General features: G+C 40.7%; 1 protein-coding gene across 4 annotated transcripts in view; it reads left to right on the forward strand.

Annotated features, from left to right (window-relative positions):
• PLAG1 (PLAG1 zinc finger) overlaps positions 1 to 19,320 on the forward strand; it is a 51,270-nt gene extending 31,950 nt beyond the window's left edge. For 2 of the 4 annotated variants that reach the window (XM_083825249.1, XM_083825250.1), the window contains exons 2-4: positions 8,265 to 8,364; positions 12,051 to 12,409; positions 12,984 to 19,320. In XM_083825249.1, the coding sequence (XP_083681375.1) occupies positions 12,168 to 12,409; positions 12,984 to 14,247 (1,506 nt within the window). In that variant the 5' untranslated portion in view covers positions 8,265 to 8,364; positions 12,051 to 12,167 and the 3' untranslated portion in view covers positions 14,248 to 19,320. The remainder of the gene's footprint in view (positions 1 to 8,264; positions 8,365 to 12,050; positions 12,410 to 12,983) is intronic. The other 2 variants (XM_083825251.1, XM_083825252.1) reach the window with 1 other exon arrangement.
• The last annotated feature ends 1,273 nt before the right edge of the window (positions 19,321 to 20,593 follow it).

The raw sequence follows: 20,593 nt of genomic DNA on the forward strand, positions 1-20,593 counted from the left end.
CATTGTGAATTCCACCGGGCAGACCACGGTACCAGAAACCCTTTTACGTGACAGATCATTGAAACTGTTAAAAACATCTTGTATTATAATTCAGGGCAGATGACTCTTTCTCAGAAAAATAAAGCTTTTAAATTTCTGTCTACCTAGTTGTGCTCTGCAACCTAATTATGTTGTTTAAGTGGTATATCCTCAAGTATGCAGGTTTAGAAAAAAAATCTGAAATGTAAGGATGTAAATCAGTTTTGGGGGTGGTCCGAGACAGGCAGGCCTGCAGCAGGTTAATCTGAAATGTCTATCAGTCAGTTTTGATAGAAGCCACAATAAAGCATAGAATTGGTGGCCACCTGGGTAGGTATGATTTGGGAACAGTAAAAGAGAGCCCTGTTTTAGGGTCATGTTGGAGTTCTTTGGAGGCATCAGCGAGAATTAAAGATGTTCTGGTTCAAAACTCCCAAGTAAACTATATCAAAGGCTTTTTAAGGCAACTAAGGAGCTATAATGCAAGAGGGAGTGTCTTTAGGTCTTTGCACAGATAAATGACGTATTAAAGGTAGGATCAAAAGGTAGAAGTAAAAAGAAGTAAAGAATTAAAGGAGTGTCCCACTTAGATTCCACAGAGATCTGTGCTGTTCATCACATTCATAAATGGTGTAAGTTAGGGGATGAGCAAGTGGGTGAGCAAGTTTACTATGAAGAAGGGAGCCAGCTGTGAAGAACAGTAGAAGGACAAGAAAAAGAGCATACAAAGCTAAGGGAGAAGGCTGCTTCTAAGCCTTCAAAAGGTTCTCCATAAAATTGGTAGCGGAGAGACCTGTGGGACGACTTTTCTAAAGTATGCTGTGGATATTAGAAAGGGATATGGTTTCCAAGGGGAACCTGAACTACTGCTTGGAAGAATGATGTGCTGAAAGTTGCTAAATTAACAGAAACTGTATAATGGTTCAGGAGGCCCCTGACATGAAAATAGTTGCAGGTCAGAAGAGTATTGGTAAGAAATGTCACGCAGTTGTGACCTGTTCTGTTCTTTTGGCTATTACTGGAGACAGAATACTGGGCTAGATGTACCGTTAATCTGTCCCACACACTTACTCTCATCTTCTTAGATCTAAGAATGTCTTGTTTCACTCTTGGGACAAAGGAAAATAATGTTTCATATAGACGTCAATTAATTCTTAATTGTAGTAGTGTAGGATCTCATAGGCACATTTCCTATCTGTGTTTGCTTGTACATATGCAGGATTTGCTTTTGTTTAGGGTTTATTATAAAAATGCCATAGTCCTATATGCAGATCATGTAGTAACCAATGTTTGCTTTCACATAATCATCAGCAGCATCATGAATGTAGATTGTTTTCCTGGTAGTTTTTGGTGTGTGTGTTTTAACTCCAAAATACATAAAAGTACTTCTGCAGGTTTTAAACATTCTAAAAATAATTACAGCATCAACATTGTTTGTATCACAATCTTTCCAAAATTTTTAGAGAAACTTCTAAGCAGTGCCATGGAGATTCTTAAAAAGCCCGTAAAACCGCAAGCATCAGATGGGTTAAACTCTAGGCAGCTCTTTGGAATCCTTTGGAACATTTAGTAACCAAAACTGAGCTCTCAAGATTTAAAGTGGACCTAAGTAATTTAAAATATGGAAAGCCCACAAAGAGATGCTGGTTAGCATTCTGAAATTCTGTTTTGTTTTGTTTTTAAATTACAGACTATTAAGTCATGATAAAATAAACTTTGGTGAATTTGTTTTCTACTTTTCCAGAAACTTAAGAAGAAAAAAAAAGATAAGCATGATAGGATTTTTTATATATTCTGAAAAAAAGTTATATAATACTCTTTCTAGCATGTTATGAGTTATTTTCTAAAATTAAAAAACTGATTGTCCATATTTCGTGACTGTAGTACAGCTTTTTAAGATTTGCAGATTGTTTCATGATCATGAAAAAAGTGTTGCATGTAGTAGTCAAATCTAGATGAATGCTGTCTTCATATAGTGGCCATTGTTCCACAGCAATTTAGATTTTTTCCCCCAGATGTTTCCTTTATTAAGTTGAAAAAAAATGTATATTTAACAAATGTTTACTAGTGGGATCTGTTTGTTTATTCACGGAAACACGAAGTGGGTCTGGGCATCTTAGTGAGCACATTTGTTCCTCTTGCCTACCCATCTTTCACACTAGTTTGAAAGGGTACGGTTGTTTATCCCCACTCAATTTTATGCAGTTTCAGCAAGTTTCTCTGTTTTGTGGATGTGTTTCAAGAAAAAAAAAAAAAAGGCTTTGTTAAAGTTTTGAATTTGATGAAGTATCTTAATTCTTGTATTTTTGTGCCTTGTACATAGTACGCTTTGCAGCATGGCCGTTGTTGCACACGCACTAGGTATTAGCAGTGTGCTGTCACTAACAATAGACCACGATGGTTGCCTGGTGTTAGTTTCAGTGCTTATGTTAATTCCTTATGTTTTAGCTGTTAGACTGTTTCCCTGGGGGTGAAGCCTTCTGTATTGTTATCTCTAAGTCATTCTTGTGTTTATACCCAAGATCACTGGGTAGATATTTTCATTATTTTGCCCACACCATTTCATTTTTCCTGCAGTAGCTTTAATGATCAATTCTCCTGGTGCATGCTTGGGTTTTGTTTTGTCTTACCACAGCCCATGCCTGCTCTCACTGCTGTCCCACCACGAAGGACCATGCGTACGGTAGACTAGAATTTGATTCTGTGGAAAAGGGTTCTTCTGAACTTGGCTTCCTGCTGTAAGAAGTTCAAGATAAGATAAATACGGCCGTGTATATATATATATATTTAAAAAAAAAACCAACACTTATCAGTTCTTTTGTGATTAGTTTGTTTATGTGTGTGCTCCCCTTACATGAAATGCTATTGTACAATAGGGCTAGTGTCTACATCTTTGAACAATTATTTATGATATCTGTTGTCTAAAACTATAAAAGGCCAAGTTTGATGACATTGAGACCCACCTGTCAATGCCATCTCACCAACCCTAAGGGCCTCTGTGTGGATCCCTTGGACTTTTCACTTCTTCCCGTAGGCTTGTGAGAGAACAGCAGCTGTAAAAACCTCAACCAGTTCTGTTACTACAAGGTAATGTACCTGTTGGCTCTCTTCCTCTCGCTACCTCCCATACAAAAGGCCACGATGGCTGAAGGCAGGGCTCTGGGGGTTTGAAAGCTGTCCCTCCTGCCATTTGGCAGTGCCGTGTTTATAGACGGTCGTGCCAGGTGTCTTCTTTGCTTAGGGGTGAAGCATGTGCGTACATGTTGTTTGCTGTTCAAATCTCTTCCAAATTACACAATAAAGTAAGCAGAAAATTAGATGAAGTATCATTTTGTGGAAATGCAGAAGTGAGCCTCTCCTGGCTTCGGTAAGCTCCCTGGTTAAAGCACCTTCTGGTTATCGGTCTCACTGGAGCAAACTGGGGAGAATCTTCCTACCAGTGACAGGATTGTCCTTCTAAACAAGGGTGCCAAAGGTGAATAGGCTTTACTGGCTGTTTCCTTTAAAAAGTGACATGCCGTTCAAATAAATGTGTATCAGATCACCTGCCAAGAACAAAGAGTGTCATAGACCCCTGCATCTGTCAGAAGACTGATTTTAATTCAGCACTGAGAAGGGCAGCCCTGAAGTCATCAGAACTTCAGCATCTTTGCCAGTTAAGCATGGATTTTTCTTACGTGCCTGACTGTTTCCATTGGTGGGATCAACTTTTCCAGCTGAGATTCTCCCTTACCGAAAGATCGCTCTCAGTAAGAGGCACCTCTGGAAGACCCATGTTGGAGGCTGACCTGCTACCTACATCTGCTTTAAGATGAGTCTCCTGCAAAAGTCAAGCGTCTTTCTACCAGGTCAGGTGGACTGAGACCTACCGCTTGCCCTGAGGTCAAAGCAAGTGTGCAGTAGGCCTGGTGACCCTTGATGATCTGGGAAGGATGGCGGAGCCTTGCAGGCCTGCAGGTCCCAGCGTGCTGTCCTGGAGCACTGCAAGCACTTTGCCACTTGTGCTCACAGCCCCTTCTGTGGCCTAGCAGAGGAGTTTGATGGAAGGAGGGTTAAATCCACACCTCCGCAAACTGAACTGCCTAATGACAAGCATGTGTGCAAGCCCACAGAGCAAGGAAAGCGTGAGGAGACTAAGTGGTGCTCCTTCTTCAGTTGTCTTAACCCACTCCTTCATCTTCAGGAGCTCTGATGATATTTGCACATTTTTGATGGCCTTGGCTGAGACAGGCAGACCTGGTGAGGAGTTTCGTAGTTCAGTTCTGCTTCTCTGTAGTGGGGGTGCTGTCTGACTGCTGTCTTGGCTCTTCTACACCAAAGGAAGCGGCTGCATTGACTGCTGGATGCTTCCATAGCTCTGCTCCCCCTGCTACTCCTTACCACTGCCATCGCCTGACTGCTCGGTGTGCCAGAGCAGGTTTCCTCAGTCAGTATTTTAGCTCCTCTTCCAATACTTATTAGTCACCCAATAAAGAAAAGAAGTGGCTTTTCTGCTACAGTAACTGTGGTTCTTCCAGACGTGTTCTCCACAGAGGCACCACAAGCGATCTGTCCTTCACTCTGAAGGAATCTTTTTACTCCTTAGTAACAAATCTGAGGGAGGTCAGACTGGGTCATCCTAAACTTGGTAATGGTTTTCTCCATTACCATCCTTAGCAGCTGCAGCTCCTGTCTTCCTTGGCTACACGTATTCATCCTCCATCTTCCCAAACTGGGATGTCCATCTGTGTTTCAGCTTTCCTGACCTCATGCCACACTCCCAGCCAGGCCATTGACCTCTGCCCACGTATTTCCCTCTCCCTGCCAAGCCCAGGGCCTGGCTCCTTTATCAGCCACCACAAACCTTCCAGCCCCCTCTCATCCAGCATCCAAACTCCTGAGGCAGGAGCACAGGACTGGGACCGGCAGGGCTGCAGCAGGCAGTGTTTCCACCCGGGAGCAGACGCTGAAGCTGGAGGTGGCCACTTTTCAAAGCAGCATGCTGGTGGCAGCGTGTACAAAATGGCTCTTAGCCCACAGCGTGCGTGGAAAGCAGAGTTTGGAGATGCTCTTGCTGCACACCACGCTGGGTGTCGTAAGGATGTGCACAGCACAGTTTGGGAGTCCCTTGCCTTACGCCACTGATGGTAGCAGTCGTTGAGGGTAGACAGGCACAGCCTGGATGGACATTATTGTCTTCAGAGAACTTGGTCCTGTTCACGTGAGTACTTGCTCACCTGGGATCTGTGCGGACAGCACTTCTTAAAGAATCACAGTTTCCATAGGGTAAGTAACCACTTTTCATTTTGTTTCCTTAAAGAAATATTTAAAACCCAAGATGACTCTGTAATGCTGTTGAATATTTAATTCTGTCATTATTAGGACTGATGTTTCTAAGACCTTTGTTCTGCTTTATAAACTGGTGAATTTCAAGAATCGAAACTTGATGCACTGCTCTGTATTCAAAATGCAATGACACTTGCTGACAGATACTGTGTTCTCAATACTGTGTTCTCATTATAACTCCCTTATTTTGAAAGAAAATAACCACGACACTGACATTTTCCTTTATTGTGTTTGGACGCTCTCAACAAATGTAAGAAATGCAAGCTAGGGGGAGGATTATTGGTTGTGTTTGTTTAATGTCTTCATTATCCTTTTAGTTTACATATACAAATCATGTTTTAAAACATTTCCAAATGCAGCTATTTTTCCAGATTCTTAAAGATGACCTGCGAATTTTGAAAAAACAAATGTCTCTCTTTTTATTATCGAAAGCAGGAATAAGTGATTTAGTCTAGTGTTTGGGGGCTTTTTTTTTCCTTTGACTCCTTAGACCTGGTAAATTAAAATATTGTCTAACTGGCAATTATCTGAGTGTTTGTAGGGTTGGCAAAATTAACGCCTCATGGATACTAGAAATCTGATAATTTCTAAGAATTATAATCTGATAAATTATGGAAGTCTGTTTTGGTACAAATTCCCATGTGGGTTTCAGGCATGTATGTGCATGTAACAATGCATTTTGCATTGTGATGCTTCTCTGCTTCATGTGAAGAATAATTTGAGCTTTAATATTCATTAAAAATTGTTTCTATCTCATCTGGTTGAGAGGAAAGCTTAGTAACACTATAAGCAGTTACGAGAAGAATGGTAAGTCTTTGTCCAGTATTCCGCCTCAGAGATTTTCTAGCACCAAAAGCTTCTGAAGAAGGTGGTCTAAAAATCAGCATTATAATGGACAACTGTGGTATCCTGTGTATAGGAGAAAGTCCTTTATCCAATAGCTGACTTACTGCCATGAAGCATTGTTTTTTTTTTATCTTGTGTTTTCGTTTAATTTCATCAAATGTGGCAGATCTTCTTGCCATTCATTCAAACGTCTCCTCTTTTGTATGTATCTTGTTGAACTCCTTGACTTAATAATGGTCTTGTAGAAGTTGAGATCCTGCATTGCCCTCATCTGGATCCACTGCATTGAGATTTAGCTATATTTGTGAGGTAATGAATAAGAAAGAGCACCTGACTTTTCCACCTTCATTCCGTTCAGTATTTTAAGTACATCTGGCATTTACCATCCTTACTTGCTCCCATTGCTCCCGTTTCCCTTGCTAGGATAGTCTTTCCATGCCTCTGATGGCCAGTGCCTAAGGCCATCTACTTTTTGCTAGAGCTCCTTCAGATGTGAGAATTCAGTACCATAAGCATTTAAATGAAAAACGTTGAATACAGTTGAGAGAGCATTATATTTGTTATATTATTTTACACTTTTTTTTTTTTTTAACTGGAAATAGTCTGTAAATACCAATAGTGAAGGGACTGAGTCCCTTAGGACTTAATTCATTAAATTTTTGTGGCTGTCTGAAATGCTGTCTGCTTATTGTGAGCTACTTTAGGAGAAACATTTGGATAATGAAGCACTTCCTTTCTGCTGTGACAGTGGGATATGTTGAGATAGGCATCACAGGGTAACTGATTTATAATGGTCTTGCTGGGAGAGGGAGCAAGGAGTCATCAGCATTTTCTCCCAAAAACAGAGTGATGCGGGGACCTCTGAAAGAGGAGGCGAGAGTTGAGTCTCCTCTCTTTCTCATTAGTTGAAAACAAAGCTTCCAGTTTTGGTTTGGGTACTGGAGCTGTTTCTGCCACCTGCCTGTACGTAAAAAGCCCCCCATAAATGCTGCACGGCTGCCAGAAGGCTTCAGTGGGTTGTTGTGAAGCACTTCTGCCTTTGACAGGTGTTCAAGCATGCCAGTTAGCTTACATTTGTGCTTACCAGCAGAGGAAGCTGGGGCTGCGCAAAGCTGAATTTGGTACCAAAATAAAGAAAACTTGAACAGAGAGAATGGAAAATGAGACTGGAAAACTGTGTGGGGGTCAATGTTGTGTTATTCCAGGGCTCCTATCAGATACCTTCAGCTGAATAGGTCACATAGGGTATGTGCACTATACAGGGCTTTGCCCTTGCATACTTGGAGGAGATGGAGGGGATAAACCTCTCCACCAAAATCAGGCATTGAGCATGTTTTCAGTATACACCTGTGTCGTCCAGGAGGCCTTCTGGCAAGAAAAGGAAGATGTACTGCAATTTTAAAAAGGATGGTGGCAGGGAAAAGGGGGATGTAAGGGAAATTCCAGAAAGGCCCTCTGGATTTGCTCAGGCACACCTAGACTTGCCCTCTAGTGGGATTTACCTGTAGCGCGTACATCATTAGGATGCTTTATTATTTTTTTTAAATTAATTTTATTTTCCTTTGCAGGTCACCTTTTAAGCTGCTATTTCCTGTATAATTAAGCAGAATAAAGGCATTAGGTTCTAGTAAAGTTGGGCCTAATCCAGAAATCTTCTCTTATTCAGTCCTTTCTGAGTAAGAAACTCAAGTCTGGGCCCAGCGTTTTACATGTTTCACTGCTATTTCTAAATTATTTGTGGTCTGTGGATTTCTTGGTTTGTTTTAACTTTATTGAAAACTCCTTTGCTTTTGTCTAATTTTATTTATGTTTTTTTTTACTGTCCAGTGTAGAGTTAGTTGAAATGATGTAAGTATACTGGAAATTGAAGTGCATTAATTGCTACTGATAATGCAAGAGCAATTGATTCATAAAGTTTATAATTAACAGTACTTAATGTTCTGTGCATGGGTTGGCTGTATCCCTTTTAACTTTTCCTTTCTGATCCTTTTCAACCCCCGGTCTTACCACATCCCAGACTTTCTGAATATACTGGTTTCACTAGAGTCTAGTCCATTCTTCCTTTTGTTTTTCAGACCAGTAAAAATGGGAAGTACTGGATTCTGGTTTCCTCCAAGAAGAGTCAGCGGAACTGGTTAAGACCAAAATCTGAGGACTTTAGTGGGCAAACATCAGGTGTGCATTGAACAGAGGCTGCTTTATTCCTGCTTTAAGTATATGCTTCTTTAAAAATAGTATTATATATGAGCTTTTGTGTAATGTGTTTGTTATATTTGATACTGCATATAATCACTCATCCTGCAGTTGTGAAAGCACCAATAAGAATGAGGATTTTAAGTGATATTATGTTGAGACACAGAGAGGCAATATTACTCATAAAATTCTTTCAGCTGGTCTTTGGAAAGTGTAATATTTGAGGATCAGTGTTTTTTTTAAGTTTTATCTCCATTGCTCAGTCTATATATCCACAAGAAAAAAAAATGAAAGTGGTTATTTGCTATTCAGAAATCAATACTGAAGTTCTTAACTGCTTCATCTGTTGAGAAATGATACTGAGATAATAGTACTTACATGTTTTTTTTTTTTTTAATAAAACACTGTCATTGCCAAAGATTGAATCCATACTATATTTGTTCTAATAATGCATTTTAAGGACACTTAAACACAGTTCAAAGTCAGCTTAATTAGTTTTGATCATAGAGAAACAAAACTTGAATTCGTCATCCATATGAATGTGCTGAGTTGCATCTGGTACAGCAACTAGATCACCTGAAATTTTGGAGAAGACGAAAGTAACATAATATTGGCCTGAATATAGGATGGCCTCAAGCCTGAGATGTGATCCTTGCATTTAGAACAGGAGTGAGAAGCTGATAGTTGTTTAAATTAACAGTTAAACTCCGTATGCTGTTCCACAACAAACACTGCCTTTGGCTTCGCGTCAGACCCTGCGCATCGCCCTTCTGCATGGCCTGGTATGCTGTGTCTCTCCAGCTCGACGCATGTTCAGCTCCCCACCTGCCTGCCCCTCAGCGTTACCAGAGTACCCTGTCCTCTTGTCCTTAGATGTTCCTACCCCCACGCAGTGCTCCCCACAACTGTCTGTGCACCCCCGTACTGTTGTCCGCTGTCCCGTCTCAACCCAGTATCGCCCTCCCTGCATCCTGCCAGCTGTGCCTGCTTCTCCTCTTGTCATCTGCTTGGCATGGAAGCCACTTGCTGCCGTGGCCCAGCATGGTCAAATTAAGCACGCTCTCATACAGCAAGCAGTAGAGGTAGTTCCTTCGCTCTTTGCCACTAACGCTGCCTGTACCTCAGGCTAGGTGGGGATTTGGCTGGGAGGCACTAGGTGGTAGCCCTGCTTCCCCACACTGAGGCAGTAGGTGTTTCAGGACGCTCTGGGAAGCAGGTCTCATAGGTGCCCACAAGGCTGTATCTAAACATAGAGGGGGCTGGATTTTTTTTTCTCCCTCAGAACTTGAGTTGTCAGGAAAGAACAGGCTAAAATGAGATTTCATTCTATCTTCAGGCCAATGTGCATAGAAGACCGGTGTATTTGTTTATGGACGCACAGTAAATTTTATTACCAGATTCTCATTAAAGTGTATATTGAAAAATCTTTCAACCTGTAAACTTATCACAACTTTGATGTGAATGAGATCCTCCTCTTGATTACATTGGCAGCTCCATTGAAGTGTTTGGAATTGGTCTTCATTTACTTTTGTTGCAGAAGTGCTTTGGTCTCAAGTCTCCAAACAACTGTAATTTTTTTCACTTATAAACAAGAATGTCACTTATGAGACAGAAACTGAAATTAAGCTGATTCTTTGAAGACCTGTGCACATTCCCACTCGTGGAATCGTTGTCCCCAAGCTTCGTCCCATGAGTGGGAATGGGCCAGAGGCAAATCTGAAATAATAAGAGTCCTTAAAGAAACACCTTTTCTGTTGCTGGGTATCTTTAAAGAGGCTAGTGATTCCGTGTAAAATTTGGGGGAGGAAAGGTGGTCTTACAAAACTTCTTGCTTTAAGAGTATAGTATAGCTTAATCTGCTATTCAAAGACTATAGGGTTGAAAGGTAGCAGGTTTCCATCTTGCTCTGCCAGTGTTTCTCTCCTCTTACAAAGACAAGAGAGAAGTTACGGGGAGGAGGGAGGAAGAGGCATAGACAAAGACATGCTCTGTATATGCGTTTCAAATGGAAATCTCGAATCTGAAGCATTCGTAAAAATGCACATGCAGATATTAAAGAGGCACATCCCCTTCTCCCCCTCCTGTCACCCCACCCCTCATGTCCTGTCCTGCCGCGTCCTGACATAAACACAGGCTTTCCTTCCTCCCCGCTTTCTTCCAGTGCCACGCTGGGGCTATGGCAGGGACCTCCGAGCTACCGAGCCTCCCCTGGCTGCCAGCTGGGATGTGTTTGTTTTGCTTACTGGGGAGGTGGCACAAGGCCGGAGCAGCTGCTGCCTGGTGCTCCCTGCCTGACTCCTGGCCGCCCTGCTCCACCTGTCCCAACAGCTGCCGGCTTCCCCAGCCCTGCTGCCAGGGGACAGGGGGTGGCCGGCCACCGAGCCCCCAGCCCTGCCTCTGCCCCCGGCCTTGCTGCCGCCTGGCCTCCCCTCGCACAGCTGTGCCAGCGGAGGCCATGTCGGGTGGCAGCTGCAGGGCCGTGACACCAGGGTGGGGGGGATTGCTGCTTTTGCCAGAGAAAGGCCAAATCTGGGGGCTTTTCGGCCCTGCCCGCTGCTTGCGTTGGGTGCTGCCCTTCCGCCGTCCTCCTCTCTGCCCCTGCCACTGCAGACCTCGCCTTTGACCCTTTCCATCACGGGTAGCACCGGTTTGGGTATCTAAAGTAGCAATTGTGCTCCAGCGATCAAATAAAAGCTGTCAGCGTCTTCTGACAATGGAGGATTGTTGAGCACCCTGTAATCACAGGCGCCCAGTTGCTACTATATGTTACCAGATTGCGAGTTTAAAGCCGTTCTTGGCAACAACTCAGACGTGAGCATCACCCACCTCCTGGAGCTGAAGGCTGCCGGTTTAGTTCACAGTGTGCAGAACCCCAGGAGGGGCTGGGGTCCTCTCGGAGGACCAGGAGCCTTCATCCCCAGCTAACCTCAACGCTTAAAACCCTTGTGCCTTGCAGGGTGGTGTGAGGAGGATGTGGGTTTCCCGTGCCGGGCTGATAAAAAGCCTAATCTGTGAGGTTTCTGTTATTAACACACTGAGCCTCCGTTAGCAGAGGAGAACTTCACTTGGCATTACAAATTACTGGAAACGTGTGCGTTTTGCTAGAATAGGCACACAGACAGTAACCAAAATGAGCCGGTATATCAGAGAATATGAGCTTTGCGCCCCCCACCCCCACCCCAGGCTGTCAAAACACTGCTTTTCACATCGATTTTCAAACACCCAGTTGCGTTTCAAGACGTACAGATTTTCATTTTGATAACTGTGTATGTGCATGTGTGCGTGCATGTGTGTGTATGTCCGTACAAACACCACAGGCACAGCTTTAATTCCTTTGAAACCTGAAGCTGCCAAAAGCCATCTTCATATGTTCTGAAGTGAGTTCTTTGTCTGATGCCTCCTGAAATCTGACAGAAACTTTGCTGTTCTCCGTCAATGCCTGAGGGGAAAGTTGTGAGGTGTAATTTCAGGGCATATGTGGATCTGTTCATCCTGAGCAATGCATTTTAAGAGTTGCAGCAAATAGTGTAAAGAAACCTACAGGTATTACATTAGACCAGCTGAACCTAATTTTATTTTTAAGTTTTATTCAGAAGCATCACATAGCAAGTAAACTTCAAAATTTAAGTTTAGTTACAAACTAGTTGTTTCTTATTTTTTTTTTCCAGTCCCCTTTTGCTTTCTTTTACGACCACATGAAACTTGAGAAGCCATCTAAAGCTAAATCATTTAGTGGAGTTGGGCAATTCCCAAGTGTCCAACAAGAAGGCCTGGTTTAGGCTGCGATGGCCACTGTCATTCCTGGTGATTTGTCAGAAGTAAGAGATACCCAGAAAGTCCCTTCAGGGAAACGTAAGCGTGGTGAAACCAAACCAAGAAAAAACTTTCCTTGCCAACTGTGTGACAAGGCCTTTAACAGTGTTGAGAAATTAAAGGTTCACTCATACTCTCACACAGGAGAGAGGCCCTACAAGTGCACACAACAAGACTGCACCAAGGCCTTTGTTTCTAAGTACAAATTACTAAGGTATTAAACTCTATTTATCTTTCAGATTATATTATCTATTTTATGTTGGCCGTGTTAAGCCGTGTAAAAGTATATATTTGTGTACGCCTTCAGCTGATTGCAGAGAGGATGTGTTAATTAAAAGTAGCCATTGGATTGTTTCTAGAAATCTAAATTACATAAGTTTGCAAGCTAATGTCTTTGATTTTGTTTCTTAATTTGTTTTCTGTTTTTGTTTTCTGTTTGTTTGTTTTCTTAATGAGAATAGAATTTTCATTTGTATAAGGAATTGTCACAAGAAAAGAGTATGGACTGAAATTTTTTGGCTATGGACTTTTACACAAGTACTTTCATACTTGCCCTTATACCCCTGTTACAGTAGCTAAAACCCACCAAAACTAAAGTGTCAATTTAAGAGAAATGGCTCGTGTTTTGCTATATTTTAATTTGTCAAACTGTCTTTGTAGCGTCATGCTTTCAGTTAAAAGGTTCTGTTGCAAAGCAACCTTAGTGTAGTATTTAGCTGCCATTAAAAAATGAGCACGTGTGTTTTTTGATCAAAATAATTACTTACAGAATATATCTGTGTTTAAAGGCATATGGCTACTCATTCTCCTGAGAAAACCCACAAGTGTAATTATTGTGAGAAAATGTTTCACCGAAAAGATCACCTAAAGAATCACCTACATACACACAATCCCAACAAAGAGGCCTTTAAGTGTGAAGAATGTGGAAAGAACTACAATACCAAGCTTGGGTTCAAACGTCACCTGGCTTTGCATGCAGCAACAAGCGGTGACCTCACCTGTAAGGTATGTTTGCAGACTTTTGAAAGCACAGGAGTGCTGCTGGAGCACCTAAAAACTCATGCAGGCAAGTCATCGGGTGGAGTGAAGGAGAAAAAACACCAGTGTGAACACTGTGATCGTCGGTTCTACACCCGAAAGGATGTCCGTAGACACATGGTAGTGCACACTGGAAGAAAGGACTTCCTCTGTCAGTACTGTGCACAGAGATTTGGGCGGAAGGATCACCTAACGCGCCACATGAAGAAAAGTCACAACCAAGAACTTTTGAAGGTCAAAACAGAGCCAATGGACCTTCTAGATCCCTTTACCTGCAACGTTTCTGTGCCTATTAAGGATGAGCTGCTTCCAGTGATGTCTTTACCTTCCAGTGAACTGACATCAAAGCCATTTACAAACACTTTGCAATTAAATCTCTACAACACTCAGATTCAGTCCATGCAGAGTTCTGCATCTGCACACCAAATGGTTGCCACATCATTACCATTGGGAATGCCTTGTCCAATAGATATGGAGTCTGTCCACCCTTCTCACCAGCTATCGTTGAAATATCCGCTCAGTTCTACCTCATACGCAGTTTCTATGCCTGAAAAAGAACAGCCATTGAAAGGGGAAATAGAAAGTTACTTAATGGAGTTGCAAAGTGGTATGCCTTCTTCATCCCAGGATTCTCAAGCATCTTCATCAAAACTAGGGCTGGATCCACAAGTAGGGCCACTAGATGATGGGTCTGGGGAGGTTTCCCTTTCCAAGGGCTCTGTTCCTATTAGTGAACCTCTAAACACCCCATCATTGGACTTTTCTCAGCTGTTCAACTTCATACCTGTAAATGGCCCTCCCTATAATCCTTCTGTTTCAGTGGGAAACCTTGGAATGAGTTATACGCAGGAGGAGGCACATTCTTCTATGACTCAACTTCCACCACAAACACAGGATCCACAAGATCCTAGCAATAGTATAGGTCTTGGGTCTCTGCACTCATTGTCAGCAGCATTCACGAGCAGTCTAAGCACAACCACCACCCTACCACGATTTCATCAAGCTTTCCAATAGGATGTACAAAGCTGGCTTGTTACTGTCTATTTGTAGAAATGCCTTAGGTGACCATTTTTAACTTAGTGCCTACTATAAGACATTATAAATTCTCTGCTTTTGTACAGTACCAATCTCATGAAGCCAGTAAGAAATTTTTTAATGTTTTGAAAGTGTTTATTCTCAGCTGTGTTTACTTTGTTGTTTTTTTTTTAAAGTCTCATTGTATTGTTTTCATTTTCACTGCCAATTAACACATTTAAAATGTTCACTAGAAAGTCATCCCAAGCAAACTTTCAACATGCATCCCTTTTCAAAAAATTTTTCAACCATACCAGCCACTCTGTTTTATTGATGTCAGTGGTGGAACTACCGTTTTTACCTTTTATATATTACAGCATTTGCAAAGAATCCAGTTCAAACATGTATCGCAAAGATTCCTAAAGATTTGGGAAAAAAAAATTCCCCAGTCCCTTTCCAAAAAAAAAAAAACAAAACTTTTCCCAAATGGTGACATCTGATCTGTTCTATAATGACAATTCTAAATTTTTAAATAAATATAGAATTCAGATTTTTTCTGAAAACTTGTATGTGTATATATAGAAGTTCATATATACACATGTACATATATATAACATTTTGACTTGTATTGAAGTCATTATAAAAGGTGTTACAAATTTTGCCATTTTCTGGCTTAAATTGTTGTGGCCTGTTATGAATATTGGAAGAAAAAATATAGTTTAATTTTGTAAAATCATGGCTGAACAGAATTTCAACAGAGAATCTCTGCTTGCCTAAATGACAAAAGTTTCAAGTTGAATTTGGAACTGTGTTGTGCTTTCATGACTCTGGTAGAGGAAAACAGGCAAAATTAATGGCTGATCTTGAAATATAAAAGTGTTGTAATTTAGTAATGCAGAATATTTTGTCGCAGTTCTTGTTTTAATTCTTAACTTGCTGTTTTTTCTCTTTAGTAGCATAGAAAGAGTACTGCATAGGAATCTTCCAATAGCGTATTCACATTTGTAGGCATCAGTCTTCTCCCAGCTGCCACCGCCAAAGGGTGGATCGAGTCCAGCCAGAAAGTGTGTATCTATTTTCAGTTCAATATTAGTGTGCAGTCAGAGAGTGAATGTAAATTTGCAAATACCAGTTTTTGATATTTTTTTTTATTGGAATGAACTTTTCAGTTGTGTTACATGGTGTGTTATGTCCTCCTAAGCAACAAGTTAGATGTTAATCATACTTTCTACACCTGGGTACTTGGTTAGGGACTTTTTGCCCACTGCCAAGATTTAAAGACAGGACTCTTAGGAGTGAAGTAAAAGCATATTGCTTACACCACTTTTACCTAATGCAATATATTCTATTCCCCAACCCCTAATAACCAAAAGAGGAAAAAGAAAAAAAAAAAAAACAAACCTGTGATGCATGAAAGCAAACTAGATTTGCTGTAATTCAACAATAACACGCTTTTCCTTGTCATTTTTGTACAAGGAATTAAAAAATAGAAATCAAGTACATTAGTATCTCTCAAACAATAATGAGGATTCGTACAAGGTTTTAAGTGGTTAAACTAAATATACTTCACAGAAACAAAAGTTGCTCCCATTTAAGGAGCTCATGCTCCGGATGTTTTATCAGTAGCTCCTACTTTTTTTTTAATTCTAGGAGCAATATGCAGGTGTAGTTTTACTATTTTATACATATGTGTATTTAAATTTTATTACTGAAAGATAACATTTTTATAAATGTGTTTGTGTTCCAAAGGCATTAAAATAAGGATGTATTAATAAGGAAAATACCTTTTGAAATTCTACAAACTACTCCTAGATTTTGGGTTTAGGAGCATGTTATCTCAAAGTGGGCTTTTAGCTCTGCTTCATGACTGCTTCCTCTGGTTTCTATGAAACAGATCGCTTGCTTACTTACATCTTTAGTTGAATGATTTGTTCAATATTGCTTTTTTTTTTTTCTCGTCACCTTTATAAAGGATAGAAAAACACAGGTGAACAGAGCACAAGGTGAATGCAGCAGAATGTAATTCTGGTTTAAATCAGCAACCACAATGCATATAGGGAGAAGTTGGCTTTACTCTCAGTCTTTTAAATCAATTAGGAATGAAGATCAATGGACTTCATTCCTCCGGTGGGCTCTGCCCCGCGTGGAGCTTCCCCTTGGCAGAGGGAAGCTGCGAGCGCTCCCCCATCTCACGGGCGGCTCTGGCAGCGGCTGCAGATTTGATGGGCAGCACTCTTCCTCTTGGGCAGGGAATGTGCAGGCACCAGGAGCTTCAAAGCTGGAGTTTTTGGTATGGCACGGAGGAATTTGCTCATTCAGGCATCGCCAGTAAGTTTAATCTCACCTGCCGCTGCCAGATGCTCTGCCAGACAAGTCGCGGAAGGGATTTGATGTGGCGCATCTAACATGCAACAAGAGGCAGTGCCACCTGCTTATCAGTCTCCGTTTCTGATTAGACTTGATTAAAAAAAAAAACACAACACACATCACAACAAACACTCGGCCAACACCCAGTTCTCAGTACTTAGCCGGAGTCCTTACCACTTGGTTAGTGCCTTAGCTTCCTGAGCAGGGGTTGACATTTCACTTCAGAGGTAGACGTACATTTCACTCGAGAAGTAGGGACCTCAGACAAGATATTGAACCTCATTCAGTCAGGGCTTCAGTCGGCCAAGTTAGCGTGCCGCTGAGCGAGGATGTATGATTACGTGGAAGCAGGTTTGACACTGTAAGCAATGTTAACACCTTAGTGCTTTCAAATAATGTTTAGGCAGAGTCGTTATTGGCCGCTACTAAAATGTCAGTTTTTAGACCCTGTTTTCTAGGTTTCAAATTGATGCTTTGAGGGAGGGGGGAGGGCTGGCTGATCATGCACCACTCTTTGTGCAACTTCTAAACTTCTAGTAAGGTCTTTTTTTTTTTTTTTCTTTAATATATATATTTTTGTGTACTTGTTGCTTGTGCTTTATTTAGTAGTAAATTGTGGAATAGAGTGATTTATTGTTAATTTGGCAGTAGCGGTTTTTAAAAACCATATACTGACTGAAACATGAGCCAGAGCTGATTGCTTTATTAAGCTAATAATGAATGTTAAGAGTACATATTTTCAGGATCATTTGCCTAGTGAGCTAAACATGTATTATAGGCCAATATTTTTTAAAATAAAGCTTGGTCAACCTCTATGTTACACATATTACAAGATATAGCACTTTCAAAAGAAAAACCTAAACCTTTTAAGAAAGTTTCTTACAGGTTATGCTTTTTATTATAAAACCTTTTATTATAATTTGTTTCAAGTGCCATTAGATTACATATATGTAGGCCTTTGGTATAATGCTTTGTGTACAAAATGGTAGACATTGTAATTTTAAACAGGTACATTTTTACAGTGTTTTCTTATCAATTTGCTATATTGCACAGAACCAGTGTGTCTTTCTTAAGGGTTTTACAATGGTTTTTACTAGGTTTACATGTTTCAAACTACACTGTCTTCTACTGCCATTTTGAATACCAGTCAAAAAAAAAATATTAGGAGTTTGTCCTCACCAATTGTAAACTGTGTCCTCTGGAGTTCTGGATGGTAAACTATTGCAGAAATACTTAACACGCAGTATTTGATGCAGATTTTTTTTATCCTATGCTATCAACGCTATGCTGCTGTCTGAAGTTAACTTAGGGCCTGATCCTGCATCCGTAAACGTCAAGGGGAGCAGGACTGCATCCTTCGTTATGTCTGTCTCATACACTGGTTTAGCAGCTTATCCTGTATTCTTCTCGGTCTCTAGATAAGCCTCTGAAATAAATGTACTTACCTGGTATGTAGTAAACTGTATAGACTTAGCTGCCCATCCTGCATCTTCCCAGTGTACAATTAAAACCATAGCCTACTTAGCGTGACACTCAACATGCAAATAACGCCACAGTAGCTCAAAATGTGTTTGGATAGTCCCAAAGCTTTTTATGTAATAAGGGTGTCTTACTTTGTTGGAAGGCAGTGTCTTTTGATAACAGTTATCTAGCCCTGGAAGTGACACAGAACTATTGCTAATCATATGTAAACACTTTTCAGTATAAGCTTCAGTGGTACAGTTGAACCAGAGTGAATGTTTATCTCCTCAGAAACACTCCTGCAATATTGTTATATTGGATCATGCTGCTAATGTAACTTGGGATACAACTCCTCTCATGGTGCTACAAACCTCCCTGTCTCATTCAGATGTATTTTTACCCATAGAAAAAAGGACTATACTAGACCTATAGTTGTATGATATATTTTTATACTGTGACTTAATTTGTCATTAATGAACTTTGTACAACACCACAATGTATTCATATGCACTTGCAAAAGTAAAATTTTGGACATGCAAATTTAAACGCTGACAAGCCCAGCTCTTGTTCACAAAAATAGATGACAATTAAAATTAAATGTGGGCTTTTTGTACGGTGTGGAGTGAAGAACACACTGTATATTACTAAAAGCCTTTGAATTTAGACAAAAACTGGGAAAAGAGTATATTGGGGAATGGTGACACACCCAAACCTGACTCGGATTGCTGAAATTATATTTTTTAACTAGTGGAAAAATTGTTTGGACTTATATGCTAAAATGTTTTAATGATAAAAGTTTTGAGTCAAAAATATAGAAAAAAAAGAACACAGAAAACCCTGCATTCCAGACTGAATTTGTATATGTTTCTTGCATTTAAAATTTGCTATCCTGTGATATGGGAAATCGAGTTGCTTATCATGTATATGTACTTTAAAATGTATTCACAAACTACTGTTGTATTTGTATAAAATATAGACAAAAAGATTGCATATATATTTTTGTGTATAAGCTCTGTAAAATAGCAATCACATTATGAAGCTGCAGCAGAACTTCATTTTAAACATTCACATCCAAAGAAACAGACTATTTATTGTCCACATACCCTGATTATAAAATATACCTTGCTGCTATTAAACAATAGTGCTGCAGCTTCTTGTGGCCTACAGTGTTATGTTTGCTGTACAAAAATATGTGAACTCCACAAAATATATCAATAAAATTACAGAATGGTTTTAGTTAATGAATACCTTATGCCTGGCATTTCAATAGATAATCTCGGTCTGCATGTTTGGGATTACAGTAAGTAATTTTAAATACATCAAGTTTTGCTGGGTGTACTTACTCTGATCTTGCAAAGGTATAACTCTTTCTGATTTATGACTGGTAAAATGTCAGTTTTTCAGAAAATCTTAAAGCATAAATGTCTGCGTTTCATGATTTCACCAAGGAACAGGCTGGATGATGCTACTGTGTCTGTGACAAGGCAGATCTGACTTGAAGGAAGCAATTGTTTGCCATCAAATTGCGCTTTGAAATGCTGTCAGAAACCAGAAGGTGAGTTTGGGGTTTTCATGGCGGGACTACTCGTGGGAGAAGCAGGCAAGTGATTCTCCATCACTTTGGATTAATGCAAGTAATTCACATTGATTGTTATAGTTTGTAGGGTAAACTGTAAGGGTGCGGCGTGTGTTACAGGCACAATATGTGGCTTGTCTCTCTGAAATGCTTCCAGGAGAAACTTCATTGTTTTGATCCCACAGACCTCCTGTCTGCCCGTGACCTTGCTGTTGAAGCCTCACTGAGAAGCCTGACTAATGCACTGAGGGAAGAGGTACTGTGAAACCAGACAAGCAGCTTACCCACAATTGCAGAAAGTTGCCTCTGTTCTTTTTCCATATAGCTGTTTCCCTAGCATGGACTGTTTGCCAGGAAAGTAAACGACTAGCATTTGCTGTGTAGCTGTTTCAAATTCACATTTCATTGCTTTTCAGAATGTATATTGGAAATGTCCTCTGCATTGTCTGTGTTTTCCTGCTCTTGGGTTCCTCTCTCTTCCGATTCTTTAATTTTTAGATTTCCTCCTGTACCCCCGTCTGAGAGAAATGATCGTTACAGAGTCATTGGCTTTATCATACACAGACATTTTTTCTTTCTTGTGATCCCTACCTATTTCATCTGAACTGACTTATGACTTCTGTGTCACAGGTTTCTAACTTGCTTGGGAGGATTGGCTGTGTTATGTTGAGAATCAACAGCTGTACAGCTGCAGGATGAGGAGGCTCCTGTCTTCAACTGTCTGTTATCCAAATTTGTTTGAAAGGTGTAGAAATAAGATCAAGACGTGATCCATAGTAGGCTACTGAAGTATTTAATAATCTGCAAAGCTCCCACCACTCCCCCCAAGAGAAAACCACCCGGTTTTCTCACTATTGTAGATGGTGTCACCCACCACCACTGGATTAACGTGTCCTCCTTCCAAACTGACACCCTCTAAAAACCCCGTCAGCCTCTGTGACA

The sequence above is a fragment of the Anser anser genome, assembly GCF_964211835.1.
Source record: "Anser anser genome assembly, chromosome: 2".
Taxonomy (NCBI): domain Eukaryota; kingdom Metazoa; phylum Chordata; class Aves; order Anseriformes; family Anatidae; genus Anser; species Anser anser.